General features: G+C 50.5%; 1 protein-coding gene across 4 annotated transcripts; it reads left to right on the forward strand.

Moving 5' to 3' along the window:
• The first annotated feature begins 432 nt into the window (after window positions 1–432).
• Window positions 433–14,667, forward strand: CRTC2 (CREB regulated transcription coactivator 2). 4 transcript variants are annotated; one of them, XM_066362425.1, is made up of 15 exons: window positions 433–1,053; window positions 5,443–5,544; window positions 5,621–5,734; window positions 7,656–7,720; window positions 8,855–8,923; window positions 9,091–9,194; window positions 9,295–9,324; window positions 9,493–9,557; window positions 9,659–9,708; window positions 9,835–10,079; window positions 10,431–10,834; window positions 12,975–13,244; window positions 13,444–13,524; window positions 13,728–13,914; window positions 14,018–14,667. In XM_066362425.1, the coding sequence occupies exons 1-15, from the start codon at window positions 901–903 to the stop codon at window positions 14,236–14,238; spliced, it is 2,160 nt and encodes a 719-aa protein (XP_066218522.1). In that variant the 5' UTR covers window positions 433–900; the 3' UTR covers window positions 14,239–14,667. The 4 variants fall into 4 exon arrangements, with proteins under 4 accessions (XP_066218522.1, XP_066218523.1, XP_066218526.1 ...); XM_066362428.1 differs by lacking the exon at window positions 433–1,053 and adding an exon at window positions 1,123–1,239; XM_066362426.1 differs by lacking the exon at window positions 13,444–13,524.
• Window positions 14,668–15,222: the final 555 nt, after the last annotated feature.

A 15,222-nucleotide genomic window follows, 5' to 3' on the forward strand; every position in this document is an offset into this window, starting at 1 on the left:
AGATTTTGGGGTGGGGCAGAAATGTTTGCTGAGTTGGGCTGGGGGAGGGTTGGCAGAATGGTCTCTCACTGCTGTACCCTAGGAAAACTGAACACGGACATGATGCCACATACCCAGATGATAAACACTGAGGTGCCAAATTTTTTATATTACAAAAGCGCAAGGGGGAATGGGGAGGTTCACCCACAGGGTGATTGGGCCGGGGGGTGGGTGTTAGAGCTATGCACAGGGCCATATTCTCTAGAATCTATTTTACTTACTGATCTGTTTTGGGACATGTTACCCAAATAAAAAATGTTTCTCTACATCTGTACAGAATCTGATTCATTTGTATTGGTAAAGTGGTAGGCATGTGGCCAGCCTGAGAGGGCGAGTCCCAGATGTTTACAGTTGTTTTAGTAGTATCCCTGTTCTGTTTTCAGTCGGGCCTTTCTCATCCTCTTCACTGAAGATGACATTTTATCTCTTTTGTCTCTTCCTTCTTCCCTCCCTGAACCCACCACCCCTTCTCTTTCCTCTCATTTTCTTCTCTCCTTAATCCCTCTCCCCTTCCAGTTCCTAGGCTCGGGACCAATTTAGAACTACTTTTCCCAGCTTGCTGCGTGCGGGGAGGAGCCGAGTGGGAGGAGCAGTCCTCAGTTCCCCGAGTCAAGAGGGCTGCTGGGAGTTGGTGTCCGTTTCCTCTCCGTACTGCGTGGATGGGGCTGTGAGAGGGTCACGTAAACAAACTACAATTCCCTTGAAGCCCTCGCGCCCCACGGGTCAGGACTAGGCTGGGGTCGGGTTCGCGGTGCTTGCTGAGACGGCGGCGGCGGCTACTGCTGGAAGACCCGGGCGGGAGCCCGCGGCAGAGGCCGTGGCTTGTGCTGGGAGGGTGGCGGGGAGGAACCGAGGAAGAAGATGGCGACGTCGGGGGCGAACGGGCCCGCCTCGGCCACGGCCTCGGCTTCCAATCCCCGCAAGTTTAGTGAGAAGATTGCGCTGCAGAAACAGCGTCAGGCCGAAGAGACGGCGGCCTTCGAGGAGGTGATGATGGACATCGGCTCCACCCGGGTGAGGGGCCGCGCCGGGGAGCTCAGCCGAGCAATTACGGAGCCGTAGCCGAGAGGCGGGGCGGGGGCGGGAGCCGCTGCGAAAGAGACGGAACGGGGCAGCGGACACCACCGTCTGGGAGGCGCGGGTTGAGGCCGAGGGGCAGGAAGACGGATTTTGTGAGGGGGAGGACGAAACACGAGAGAGGTTGGGAGTTTGGGAACGACTGGGTGCTGAGCAAGTGAGGAGGGAGTGGGCGGAGAGAGGAGACAGTTCCCCGGAACCCGGAGGAGGTCGGAGGTGGGTGGTCCTGTGCATCCTTGATTGAGTTCTCTTCGAGGATTCTACTGAAGCATCCCCAAAATTGGGTTCTGATTTGGTGGGATGGTCTGCTTGCCCTACTCTGGCTCCTCTGAGTTGGTAATCTTCTCCAGTCTGGTCCCTCTGCCCTGTTGGCCACTCTCGGCACTTCAGTTCCTCTGGGAAAGGGCACCTTAAGTGGTTTGAACAGCAGCGCCGGGTATAGTGGGGCAGGAAGTCCCCTCCTGCGTCCCGTCCCTTTGCTTCCTTTTTCAAATACTTCTTGTGGTTTCCTGACGTGAACGAAGGTGAGGTCCATTGCTCACAGACTGGTGCTTGGTGTTTTACCGTGGTGGCCGCCTTGGAGGAGAGTTGGGCTTTGAATCTCGAAAGCGGGAACCAGTGGCTGTAGGTTATGTGGAACCTAATGATTTGCTGGACTTTCTGGAGAGATGGCTGCTTCGTGGGTCAGTTGGCTCGGAGGGTCTTCCATGTGTAGGAAATACTAATTCTTTGAAAGCTCCAGAAGAAAGAAGGCGTCCTGGCAGAGTTGCCTTTAAAACCCCGCTGGCCTTGATTTCTTACTACCAGCGCTGGATGTCTGAGGCAGTGAGGGGTGGGCGTTTGCCCAGCTGGTATACAGACCTAATTTAGGGAGGCATTGTTCTCAAAACAGCATGTGAGGAGGATGTTGCAGGGATCCCTTGTAGCAGGGAGCTAGAAGGAATTGAAAGGGAAATGGTGGGACATAAATACCGCATTTCGAAGCTCTTTCTCTTTTTTTTTTTTTTTAATTATTTTATTTTATTTATTCATTTTTAGAGAAGAGAGAGAGACAGAGAGGGAGAGAGAGGAGAGAGAGACAGAAAGAGAGAAGGGGGGAGGAGCTGGAAGCATCAACTCCCATATGTGCCTTGACCAGGCAAGCCAGGGTTTCGAACTGGCGACCTCAGCATTCCAGGTCGACGCTTTATCCACTGCGCCACCACAGGTCAGGCTCTTTCTCTTGGTTTGACTGTGATTGCATCTGTCTATGACTGACTCTGGTTGTATTTTTGTGTGTGTCTCCCTTGACTCTTAGTCTTTTTTGTGTTTGTTTCCCCTTTGAGTCTCTAGAGACCTTGTGCCCTAGTTTGTGGGAGACAGAATAGAGAGAGGTAGGTGGGGAATCAAATCTTGCATGTGTATGTGCCTAACGCCTGCTAACTGCTATCAGGATCATGATCTAACTCTTGACTGCTCCCCTTTAGGAGCTTTTGATCATGGTGGGGCAGAGGCAAGAAGGTAGGTGAGAGGCTGATCTCCAGCTGACAGCTTGAGGCCCTGCCCTCTGGACTGTGACTCCAGCAAAGGCATGGTGGGATCTTAGAGTTTGTATGTGCAAACAAAGAAAGGCTGTGAGAAACTCAAAGCTGAGCGGTCTATCTTTGTAGTGTCTTAATCTGTCAAAAGGTCCCCTCCACCAACCTAACCCCTTCTGGATCACTTCTCTGTTGCACGTAAAAATCGTATGGGCATTTTTGGCCAGAGCCTGGGAATTCAGGCTCTTGGTTTTTGCCTGTTATTTGGCTAGCTGGGAGTGCTCATTTGAGGCAAATGTAGTAGCCATGGGGGCCTATACTGCTCAAGGCTGGGGTTGTCATATATATTATTAGCAGTCGTGAAGGGGCCCAAAGGTCAGCACAGTGCCCACTAAACTCACTGGGCTGACCTCCTGGAGCAGAAAGTTAATTGTGAGGTTAGCCTATATACAATAGTATGTCCTGGAAGCTCTTAGTATTTACTCTCATCAGCTGCACAGGTCTATTTATTTTGCTGGTAACAGTGGCTGAGTGTCAGAAGTAGGTGCTCACCTCTCACAGAGGGACATGAGGTCTGTAGACAGACTAAAACTGTGCCAGGCTGAGGGATGTGGTATTACTCCAGTGCAGACTTGTCTCCCCAGAGTGGGGATGAGGTTAGGGAGATGGCTCTGGCCTGGATTGGAGTGGGCTACTGTCCCGCTCCCACTCCCATTCTCTAGGCTTTCCTGCCCATTCAGGGGCCTTACAATTAGGTAGAAGAATGTGCATTGGTTTTGGCCTTGTTTTTCCAGCTATGAGAGCCATCACTCCTTAGATATTCTAGTTTGAGAGGTGTAGGCTCTGTATAGTCTTTTTGAGGCTGAGCAAGTGGCAGAGCTTAGAAGCTTGTGCCTCTTTCCTTCCCACAGGGAAGGTGATTGGGAAGGAAAGAGGCTGGTATTAGTGGCTTTGTGGCATCCACCTGTGGGTTTTCCCTCATTTTCCAGGACACAACTGGAGGGGAAAGCACCCCCCAGAAGTTAAACTTCCCAGGATTTAAACTATGTAACTAGCCTGGGGGCTCCTGGCACTACCTCAGTGACCTTGGTTCCAGGGGTAGTCAACCTTTTTATACCTACTGCCCACTTTTTTTTTTTAATTAATTTTAATGGGGTAACATCAATAAATCAGGGTACATATATTCAAAGAAAACATGTCCAGGTTATCTTGTCTTGTCATTCAGTTATGTTGCATACCCATCACCCAAAGTCAGATTGTCCTCTGTCACCTTCTATCTAGTTTTCTTTGTGCCCCTCCCCCTCTCCCCTCCTACTGCCCACTTTTGTATTTCTGTTAATAGTAAAATTTTCTAACTGCCCTCCGGTTCCACAGTAATGGTGATTTATAAAGTAGGGAAGTAACTTTACTTTATAAAATTTATAAAGCAGAGTTACAGCAAGTTAAAGCATATAATGATAATTACTTACCAAGTACTTTATGTCAGATTTTCGCTAAGTTTGGCAGAATAAATCTTTATAAAACAACTTACTATAGTTAAATCTATCTTTTTATTTATACTTTGGTTGCTCCGCTACCGCCCACCATGAAAGCTGGAACGGCCACTAGTGGGCGGTAGGGACCAGGTTGACTACCACTGCTTTAGACTGATGACAACTGGGAGAGACTCTGAGCAGAGTGTCAAGCTCTGTGCTTGGTTGGGTGATGCCAGGCATTAGTGATAACAGTGATGAGGGTAGTATGCAGAAGAGCTAGGGCAGATTATTTGCACCACATTTCAGTGGCTTTTCCCCAGTACTGTTTTTTTTTTTTCTCTCTTTTTTTACAGAGACAGAGAGAGAGTCAGAGAGAGGGATAGACAGGGACAGACAGACAGGAACAGAGAGATGAGAAGCATCAATCATTAGTTTTTCGTTGCGCATTGCAACACCTTAATTGTTCATTGATTGCTTTCTCATAAGTGCCTTGACCGTGGGCCTTCAGCAGACCGAGTAGCCCCTTGTTCGAGCCAGTGACCTTGGGTCCAAGCTGGTGAGCTTTGCTCAAACCATATGAGCCCATGCTCAAGCTGGCGACCTCGGAGTCTCGAACCTGGGTCTTCCGCATCCCAGTCCAACACACTATCCACTGCGCCACCTCCCGGTCAGGCTGTTTTTCTTTTTTATTTTCTGGAAGATCTCTTTTTTTAAAAAAATTATTTTTATTTATTCATTTTAGAGAAGAGAGAGAGAGAGAAGGGGGTTGGAGCAGGAAGCATCAGCTCCCATATGTGCCTTGACCAGGCAAGCCCAGGGTTTTGAACCGGCGACCTCAGCATTTCCAGGTCGACGTTTGATCCAATGCAAAATCACAGGTCAGCCTGACCAGGCGGTGGCACAGTGGATAGAGCGTTGGAGTGGGATGCGGAGGACCTAGGTTCGAGACCCCGAGGTCGCCAGCTTGAGCACAGGCTCATCTGGATTGAGCAAGGCGTCACTAGGTCTACTGTAGCCCCCTGGTCAAGGCACATATGAGAAAGCAATCAATGAACAACTAAGGTGCCACAAGGAAGAATTGATGCTTCTCATCTTTCTCCCTTCCTGTCTGTCTGTCCCTATCTGTCTCTCTCTCTGACTCTCTCTGTCTCTATCATAATAAAAATAAAAGGAAGAAAAAGAGCTTTTAAAAAAATCACAGGTCAGGCTGGAAGATCTCTTAAAAGCAGCACCAATAGTAGCATATCCTGAAGATGGGATCGCAAGGGTGGCTAAAGAACAAGAACAGTGCTCAGGCCCTTCCCTGACATTCCCATTTGCCCTTCATTTCTCAGTTACAGGCCCAGAAACTACGACTGGCATACACAAGGAACTCCCATTATGGTGGTTCTCTGCCAAACGTGAACCAGATTGGCTGTGGCCTGGCTGAGTTCCAGGTGAGTGGACATCAGCTTTGGGAGAGTGCAGGTTCTCAGGCAGCTCCTCCGTTGACTCACCTGTGTGTTTTGGCAGAGCCCCCTCCACTCACCTTTGGATTCATCCCGGAGCACTCGGCACCACGGGCTGGTGGAACGGGTGCAACGAGATCCCCGAAGAATGGTGTCCCCACTCCGTCGCTACCCCCGCCACATATCCTTCATAGAGGGTTTGGGGAGCTTGGGGGGATGGTGCATTGGGGTCCCTTAGGAAGTCATGGTGGGAAGAGACTTAAGTGTCATCCATTCCCATCCTTCTTCAGGGGCTCTCCTTTACTCAGCTTCCCAAAAAAGTGACCATTGGCTCATGTGTCAGCGCTGGCTCCTGTGCAAGGGAGGGGAGCCCCTGAGGTTCTGCCCTCCATCTCTAGCTGCCTCTGACCGTCCTTACTCAACTTGTTCTTTGATGCTAGAGGCAGGGCTCTTGGACATGTCTCTTGCTAAGGGAGATTTGGTTCCCTCACATTTCTGTCCTTAGCTTTATTTTTTATCTTTTTATCTTTTTTTTTTTTGTATTTTTCTGAAGCTGGAAACGGGGAGAGACAGACAGACTCCCGCATGCGCCCAACCGGGATCCACCGGCACGCTCATCAGGGGCGATGCTCTGCCCACCAGGGGGCGATGCTCTGCCCCTCCGGGGCAACCAGAGCCACTCTAGCGCCTGGGGCAGAGGCCAAGGAGCCATCCCCAGCGTCCAGGCCGTCTTTGCTCCAATGGAGCCTCGGCTGCGGGAGGGGAAGAGAGAGACAGAGAGGAAGGAGGGGGGGGTGGAGAAGCAAATGGGCGCTTCTCCTATGTGCCCTGGCCGGGAATCGAACCCGGGTCCCCCACACGCCTGGCCGACGCTCTACCGCTGAGCCAACCGGCCAGGGCCTTTTATCTATTTTTAAAAATTTTTTTTTATTTATTCATTTTAGAGAGGAGAGAGAAAGGGAGAGAGAGAGAGACAGAGAGAGAGAGAGGAGAGAGAGACAGAGAGAGGAGGTAGGGAGGAGCTGGAAGCATCAACTCCCATATGTGCCTTGACCAGGCAAGCCCAGGGTTTCGAACTGGCGACCTCAGCATTTCCAGGTCGACACTTTATCCACTGTGCCACCACAGGTCAGGCTTTTTTTTTTTTTTTTTTTTTTTTAAGATTTTTATTTATTGTGCCCTGGCTGGATAGCTCGGATGGTAAGAGCGTCATCCCGAAGCACAGAGGTTGCCGGTTAGATCCTGGATCAGGGCACATACAGATCAATGTTCCTGTCTCTCCCTCCCACCCTCCCTCTCACTGAAATTAATATATTAGCTTGACCAGGTGGTGGCACAGTGGATAGAGTGTCGGACTGGGACGCAGAGAACCCAGGTTCGAGACCCTGAGGTCGCCAGCTTGAGCACGGGCTCATTTGGTTTGAGCAAGGCTCACCAGCTTGAGCCCAAGGTCACTGGCTTGAGCAAGGGGTTACTCGATCTGCTGTAGCCCCCTGGTCAAGGCACATATGAGAAAGCAATCAATGAACAACTAAGGTGTCACAACGAAAGAATTGATGCTTCTCATCTCTCTCCTTCCTGTCTGTCTGTCCCTATCTGTCCCTCTCTGTCTCTCTCTGTCTCTCTCTGTCACACACACACACAAAGAAAAACAGCAAAAAAATTTTTTTATTTATTGATTTTAGAAACGGGAGAGAGAGAGAAAGAGAAAGGGGAAGGGAGGAGTGGGAAGCATCAACTCATAGTAGTTGCTTCTCATATGTGGTCCAGCAAGCTCAGGGTTTCGAACTGGCAACCTCAGCATTCCAGGTTGATGCTTTATACACTGCACCACCACAGGCCAGGCATCCTTTGCTTTCACTCTCAGAGACCTCCACAGATCTGTCTCTTCAAGCCTGCCTAGATACTCTCCTACATTTTCCCAGCTCTGCTGGGCCCGACCCTCTTCTCTTCCATTCTGTGACCCAATTGCTGCCCCTTGTCGAGTTGGAGAAAGGTATTTGTTTCTTGAAACAACTCACCTGCTGCCTTCGTTATTCTCTCATTTGGTCTCTAGCCTATCCAACCTCTCCTCACTTTTTACCTTAACTGGTGCTGTTCACATTGACAGCTCTCCCTATAGTCCTGCCTACTTATCTCCTCCTCCGGAATCCAGCTGGCGGAGGTCAGTGTCCAGACCAGGCAGGATCTCCTGCCCACTCTCTGACATGTCTCTGGAAAGAACTTGGTTTGGGGTTGGGCTTGCTGGGCTAGGCTTTCAGCAGTACCTCCTATTCTGAGGGCAGGGCTGGGAGGGGTGGGGGCAGGTAGAGTAGGTGGGTCAGAGTCCAGTGTTGGCCATATTGACATGGGTGGCCAAGCCTCCCAGTCCAAGCAGGTCAGGACCAATGGTAACTGTGGCTAGCTGGGGTGTGTACGTAAGGGGGAAGGGAGTATGGCTATCTCCTGTCAAGATTGGGTGCCAGATACAGTGTTCTGGCACTCAGATTCCTAAACCCTTCCCCTGTCATCTCAGTGCTAATACTGATACCTAGCAGAGTTGCTGGGCTACTAGGTTCCAGTTCAGCTTGTCCTGGCAGATAGAGTTGAGATTTTTTATATCTCCTAGATCAGCGATTTTCAGCCTTTTTCATCTTACAGCACATATAAGCTAGTTACTAAATTTCTGTAGCACACCAAAAAATGCATTAAATTTTTTGTCAATCTGACCAAAAAAAATAGGTATAATTTTGATTGATTAAAAAAAAATAGTAATTATCTATCCCTTGTGCTACAAAGGGACTTTTAAAAAAATGAGGTGCCTACCCCCCCTGCCTCCCAAATTAGGTGCCTATACTTGTATATACCAAGAATTAACCAGTCAGGTATAACCATGTTATGTCATGTGACCAATAAGATGCAACTCTTTTTTTTTTTTGTAAGATGCAACTCTTTTATGTGACCTATATATCTATGGTTCAAGACAGGGCATTCACACCAGGCAGCTAGTGTTGTGTTGGCTGTTTGTCATTTTTTTATTCAATAATTTAAAGGAGAATGGTCAGTGCCCCTGACTAAATATTCAGGTATTGCATGTTTTTAAAATTCTTGGAGTGCACAAGTGTGCTGTGGCCCTAGATTGATTGGGGTAGAGGGTTCATGGGTTGCAGATATTAGAAGAACATGGAAGAAAAGAGGCATGTCCCGGGTGTGTAGCCCTCTCTGCCTCTACCATGACTGCCCCACATTTTCCAGCTCCCATGCCTGCCTTCTTGTCCATTGCTGGCCTTCCTCCTTGTGACCTTGTTTTTCATCCCAGGACAATGCCCTGGAGCAATTTCCCTGCAGAGAAAGGGCAGTTGTTTCGACTACCATCTGCACTTAACAGGTGATGACCCTGGCCTTCTGTAGTCCACATCTCTTATCCATAGTTTCTGAGCTCAACTCCTTCACCCCTTCCCTATCTCAGCCCAGCCAGTGTTTTCCCCTGCTGAGGAGGGCATGGCGGCCAGGAACACCATTACTAGTGCCAGCTGACCTCTCTTCCCCTCATAGGACAAGCTCTGACTCTGCTCTTCACACAAGTGTGATGAACCCCAGCCCTCAGGACACTTACCCAGGTGCTGCACCTCCCAGTGTCCTGCCCAGCCGCCGTGGAGGTAAGTGGGTGTGTTCCAGGGAAGGTAGTAGCCATGCAGCTTGGCTTTGAAGCAGGTAGACAAGTGGGCACTGAAGCCAACTCCACTGCATTTTTTGCAGGTTATCTGGATGGCGAAATGGAATCCAAAGGTATATGTTTCTCACCACTTGTGGGTACTGAATGCCAAAGAATGTCTGGGCTGGTGTTGGTGTCTTTGCGCAGGGCGAGGGAGCTGGACTCCCTCCCACCTGCCTCTGCTTCCTGTCCTGCCTACCTGGCTTCTTCTGCAGCCCTCTCATAAGTCTTTCTTTTTCAAGTTCCTGCGATTGAAGAAAACTTACTAGATGACAAGCATTTGCTGAAGCCTTGGGATGCTAAGAAGGTAGGTGTGGTCCACTATCCCTCTTCTTCCCATGGGCAGGTCTTCCAGGGGCCTCCATTGAGCACTGTCCTCAGTTTTCATATTCTTCATTCTCTTCTCAGCTGTCCTCCTCCTCCTCCCGACCTCGGTCCTGTGAAGTCCCTGGAATTAAGTAAGTTATCTCTAATGTTGGCTGAGGGGATGGGGGACAGAAGTAAAGGGAAATGTGGGAGGCCGGTCTCTGCTCTTCCCTAACAGCTGCCCCCCGATTACATCTCTCTTATCCTCCTTCTCCCAGCATCTTTCCATCTCCTGACCAGCCTGCCAATGTGCCTGTCCTCCCACCTGCCATGAACACGGGAGGCTCCCTACCTGACCTCACCAACCTGCACTTTCCCCCACCACTGCCCACGCCCCTGGACCCAGAGGAGACAGCCTACCCCAGCCTGAGTGGGGGCAATAGTACCTCCAATTTGACCCACACCATGACCCACCTGGGCATCAGTGGAGGCCTCGGCCTAGGCCCAGGCTATGATATGCCAGGTGAGTGGCTGTCCTGACTATGTCCATGGGGTGCTGCCTGGCAGGAGGGGGCCAAGGAGTGGGAGGCTTGATCACCAATGACTGTCCACATCAACCTGCCACCTATCCACTCCAGGTTTCCCTCCCCGTACTTTTCTGCCAGTGAGAACTGGTAAGTGTGGATTTTTCTAGAAAGAAGATAGAGAGCAGCTCCCAAGTGGGCAAGACCAACCTCACTTCAAGGGACAGTGTAGGGAGGACATTGTGTTGCCACTTCTTTAGTCTGGCCACTGCTACTCATTCTGGGCAGAAAGGGGCCCAGCTCCCATCAATAATGTTGGCATCTCTGGTTTTTTGTCTGTTCGCTTGCAGGACATTCACCTCTCAGCCATCCATCCTTGCAGTCTTCCCTAAGCAATCCCAACCTCCAGGCTTCCCTGAGCAGTCCTCAGCCCCAGCTCCAGGGCTCCCACAGTCACCCCTCCCTGCCCGCCTCCTCCTTGGCCCGCCATGCACTGCCCACCACCTCCCTGGGTCATCCCTCACTTAGTGCCCCAGCCCTTTCCTCCTCTTCTTCCTCCTCCTCTGCTTCATCTCCTGTGCTGGGTGCTCCCCCTTACCCAGCTTCTACCCCTGGGGCCTCCCCCCGCCACCGCCGTGTACCCCTTAGCCCCCTGAGTTTGCCCGTGGGACCAGCCGACGCCAGACGGTCCCAACAGCAGCTGCCCAAACAGTTTTCGCCAACAATGTCACCCACCTTGTCTTCCATCACTCAGGTATGCGTGGCCACCTTCCCTACATGTCTGTCTCTCTTCCCCTTCTCTTTTTCTGCTAAGTTCTCTTCCTCCTACACTCCTTTCCTCAAATACCTCTTCTCCTTACTTCCCATACTCCTTGTCTCATACTTCCCCTTCAGTTTCTCTGTCCCCTAGCTGCCCCATCTTTTATCCAACTAGTCTCCTCTTGGCTTAAGAGTGCAAGCCCTGGGGTTAAGTTTTCTGATTCAAATCCTAGCCCTACTACTTACTAGTATTCCTCTTGGAGAGTTGTTTAACTTTTGTGAGCCTCAGCACCCTCTTCTTTAAAACAAGGATGGGATTGTAAGAATCAAAAGAAATCATGTACATGAAGTGTGCAGAGCACCGTGCCTAGCCCAGGGGCAGGCTTGACATATGGTAGCTTATTCTTTCCTTTTTCTCCCTTTTTTTGTTTTTGTTGTTCTTTTCTTGTCTGTTTTCTCATGCCTCCATCCTGTCCCATTCCTTCTCCCTTCTCCCTTCTCCCATCTCCCTTCTCCCTTCTCCCTTCTCCCATCTCCCTTCTCCCATCTCCCTTCTCCCTTCTCCCTTCTCCCTTCTCCCATCTCCCTTCTCCCATCTCCCTTCTCCCATCTCCCTTCTCCCTTCTCCCATCTCCCATCTCCCTTCTCCCATCTCCCTTTCCCCTTCTCCCTTCTCCCTTCTCCCTTCTCCCATCTCCCTTCTCCCATCTCCCTTTCCCCTTCTCCCTTCTCCCTTCTCCCATCTCCCATCTCCCTTCTCCCATCTCCCTTTCCCCTTCTCCCTTCTCCCTTCTCCCATCTCCCTTCTCCCTTCTCCCTTCTCCCTTTTATCTTCTCCCTCCTTTCCAGATTTCATAGACCCAGAGATGCTCAGATCATGGAGCCCAAACCCTTTATTTTACAGATGTGGAAAGTGGGGCCCCGAGGGAAAGTGATGTTCCCAAGTATACACAGCACGTTAGAAAGAATTAGTTTGGCCTGACCTGTGGTGGCGTAGTGGGATAAAGCGTCGACCTAGAACACTGAGGTCGCCTGTTCGATACCCTGGGCTTCCCTAGTCAAGGCACATATGGGAGTTGATGCTTCCTGCTCCTCCCCTTTCTCTCTCTCTCTCTCTCTCTCTCTCTCTCTCTCTCTCTCTCCTCTCTAAAAATTAAATAAATAAAATCTTAAAAAAAAACACCTTAAAATAAAAAAAAAAAATCTTAAAAAAAAAAAAAAAAAAGAAAGAATTAGTTTAGGGCTTTTCCTCAATGCTAAAATTCTAAATTCTCCCCTCCCTCCCCATCCTTCTCCTTTTTTTTTTTTTTTGCCCTCTCTGTATTCCTTCTTTCACCCTGATGTTCTTTTTTTTTTTTTTTTTTTTTAATTCATTTTTAGAGAGGAGAGAGAGAGGGAGAGAGAGGAGAGAGAGAGACAGAGAGAGAGAGAAGGGGGGAGGAGCTGGAAGCATCAACTCCCCTATGTGTGTTGACTAGGCAAGCCCAGGGTTTTGAACCGGTGACCTCAGCATTTCCAGGTCGATGCTTTATTCACTGTGCCACCACAGGTCAGGCCACCCTGATGTTCTTCTTTCCCTCTCTTCTTCTGTACTTTCTCCTCCTCCTCCTCCTCCTCCATCACCCTTCCCTGGAATGTGTGTTCTGTGTTCCATCTGACGCAGGTCCCCTTTTCTGCAGGAAAGACTTCCAGGCCAGCAAGGGCTGTGCTCTCTTAGAGCCTGGAGTGAACCTAACATCCTTCCCTCCTTTCCTCTTTCTTTCCCTCCTCTCTCATTCCCTCTGGCCTTGAAAAGGCCATTTCAAGGCTTTAGAATGGCAGTTCTCAAGTTCACTGTTGTGCTGTCAAGCACTTGTTAGGTTTGTTACAAGTACTTGATTATTAATAATTGTTAAAGAACCAAGGTTTAGGTGTAGTTCTGAACTGGATTCAGAATTATCCTTATGTTAGCTTCACTCAGTTGCTTTCATTCTGATAAGCAATTTTGAGTAATTGCTCCCAACCTCAGGGATATCCATGGGAAGCTTGTCCAGTTTGTGTTGAGAATGGTTGCAATTTCCAAGGGTGGGAAGCCCTAAGAGCTTCTCTTAGGGGCACACTGAAAGGTAAGCTTTCCCCTTTTTCCTTGTCTTTAGGGCGTCCCCCTGGACACCAGTAAACTGTCCACTGACCAGCGGCTGCCTTCATACCCATACAGCCCCCCGAGTCTGGTTCTGCCCACCCAGCCACCCACCCCAAAGCCTCTACAGCAGCCAGGGCTGCCCTCTCAGGCCTGCTCAGTGCAGCCCTCAGGTGGGCAGCCCCGAGGCAGGCAGCCACACTATGGGACACTGTACCCACCCAGCTCCAGTGGGCACGGACAGCAGTCTTACCACCGGCCAGTGAGTGACTGCAGCCTGGGGAATGTGAGTACCTAGGCCCTTAGCTCTGAAGCACGGGAGGGCTGGGAGTGGGCCAGAGGTTCCTGAGTGGTATCACTGGTGCAGTCTGATTTGGGAGATTCAGGTGGGGGAGATCCTGCTTCTCCACAGGGAACATGACACTGCCAACTCTGGGCTTCTCTCATCCTGTGTTTGACCCCTGTTCCTGTCCCTCTCCCCTTAGCTATCTCTGCACAGCTTGCTTTTTGATGACTACTGCTTTGACCCGTTCTCTTCCTGGCACGCACAAGCTCTGTCCCAGCAGGTACGGTGCCCACACCTACTCTGGGGCCCGTGCTCACCTCTGTTGCTCTGCTTACTGCTGTTTCCCTGTCTCTGCTTTTGTTTGGGGTGGGGGTGGGATTGTTGGGAAAGGGGATGTGATAGATGTGTTAGCAGGGCTAGGCAGTGGCAGGCAGGTACCCCTGTTTTGAGGCCCACTTCCTAAATGTCTGTCTGTGTCCATAGCTGGAGCAGTTCAGCATGGAGAGTCCATCAACCAGCCTGGTGCTGGATCCCACTGGCTTTTCTGAAGGGTCTGGATTTTTAGGGGGTGAGGGATCAGTGAGTAGCCTCCAGGACCCCCATGTCCTCAACCACCAGAACTTGACCCACTGTTCCCGCCATGGCTCAGGGCCTAACATCATCCTCACAGGTGAGAGGTGTGGGTGGTCATGGGGGATAGAGGGAGGGAGTGATACATATGCTGACATAGGAAGATATTGATGGGTCCTCACCTATTTTTTCTGCCCATACAGGAGACTCCTCCCCAGGTTTCTCTAAGGAGATTGCAGCAGCCCTTGCTGGGGTGCCTGGCTTCGAGGTGTCAACAGCTGGGTTGGAGCTAGGGCTGGGGCTGGAGGAGGAGCTGCACATGGAGCCACTGGGCCTGGAAGGGCTCAACATGCTGAGTGATCCCTGTGCCCTGCTGCCTGATCCTGCTGTGGAGGATTCATTCCGCAGTGACAGGCTACAGTGAGGAGACTCGTCATCCCTCTGATTGGCCCTGTTCCCCATCACTGTCCCTTTCCTCCCTTCCCCCTGGCCAGTAGAGACTCTACTTTCTGCCCCCAGGTCCTCTTTCTAATGTGAATGATGGATCCCAAGAATGAGAAAAAGCAAGGGGACTATCCAGATGGCCCCTGAATTCTGCACAAGGGGTCGGTCTGGGGGAGCTCAAGGGAGGGTCTAAAGCACTTGTAACTTTGAACCATCTTTCTGGAGGTCAGAGCCTGTTGGAAAGCAGGGGGTAGAGGGGAGCCTTGGAGGCAGGGCTAGTTCCGGATGCCCAGGGGTGGGCAGTGCCAGCCCCTCCTCACTACTCTTCCCCTTGCAATGGAGGAGAGAGCCAGAGTGGATATTATTTTTTATTAAATATATTATATGTTAATAAAAAAAATCATGTGAACCCTTGGTGTTGTTGACTGCTGTTTGGGATATGGCTATGGAACTAAGGAGTCCTTGAGACACAGGCCCTTTCATCTATTATGCTTTCGGTGTCTTCAGGCACCATTGTGGTTTGTAGGGAAAACCCCTCCCCCAGCCTCAGAATTTGTACCCAGCATTAGACATGGGGTCCAGGCTAGATTTAGGCTCCCATGGCAGCACAAATGCCCTGCCACCTGTCTAGGGCTCTGCTGCAGCATCAGGGGACGGGGCTCTGACTGGCCAGATGAAGTACTGCTCTTCCTCAAACCTGTGGCCTGGCAGAGTCAAAGTGAGGTAGTACTGCTGGCTGAACTTACAGGTCTGATGTTTTTGGTAGAATGACCCAAAACCTAGCTTTCAACTAGGGTAGTGCTAAGCCTAAGTGCTAAACTAAGGTTACTTTGGAGAGGATTTAACAAATACTTACAGGAGGCAAGTCTTGGGTTGGCTTCTCCTTCATGGCCCTTGAAGCCTAAAGAACCTAGAAATTAAACAAGTGGTATCTGGCCGGCCTCTGACCCCAAGCTGCTAGGTC

This window comes from Saccopteryx leptura, chromosome 2 (genome assembly GCF_036850995.1).
Source record: "Saccopteryx leptura isolate mSacLep1 chromosome 2, mSacLep1_pri_phased_curated, whole genome shotgun sequence".
NCBI classification, from domain to species: Eukaryota; Metazoa; Chordata; class Mammalia; order Chiroptera; family Emballonuridae; genus Saccopteryx; species Saccopteryx leptura.

Excerpts from the sequence above, each read along its gene's own strand:
- CRTC2 (XM_066362425.1), top strand. The coding sequence starts at position 901 with ATGGCGACGTCGGGGGCGAACGGGCCCGCCTCGGCCACGGCCTCGGCT. Across the intron at positions 7,721-8,854 it reads CCGGAATCCAGCTGGCGGAG|GACAATGCCCTGGAGCAATT; the intron begins GTCAGTGTCCAG and ends TTTTCATCCCAG. Across the intron at positions 9,709-9,834 it reads TGTGAAGTCCCTGGAATTAA|CATCTTTCCATCTCCTGACC; the intron begins GTAAGTTATCTC and ends TCCTTCTCCCAG.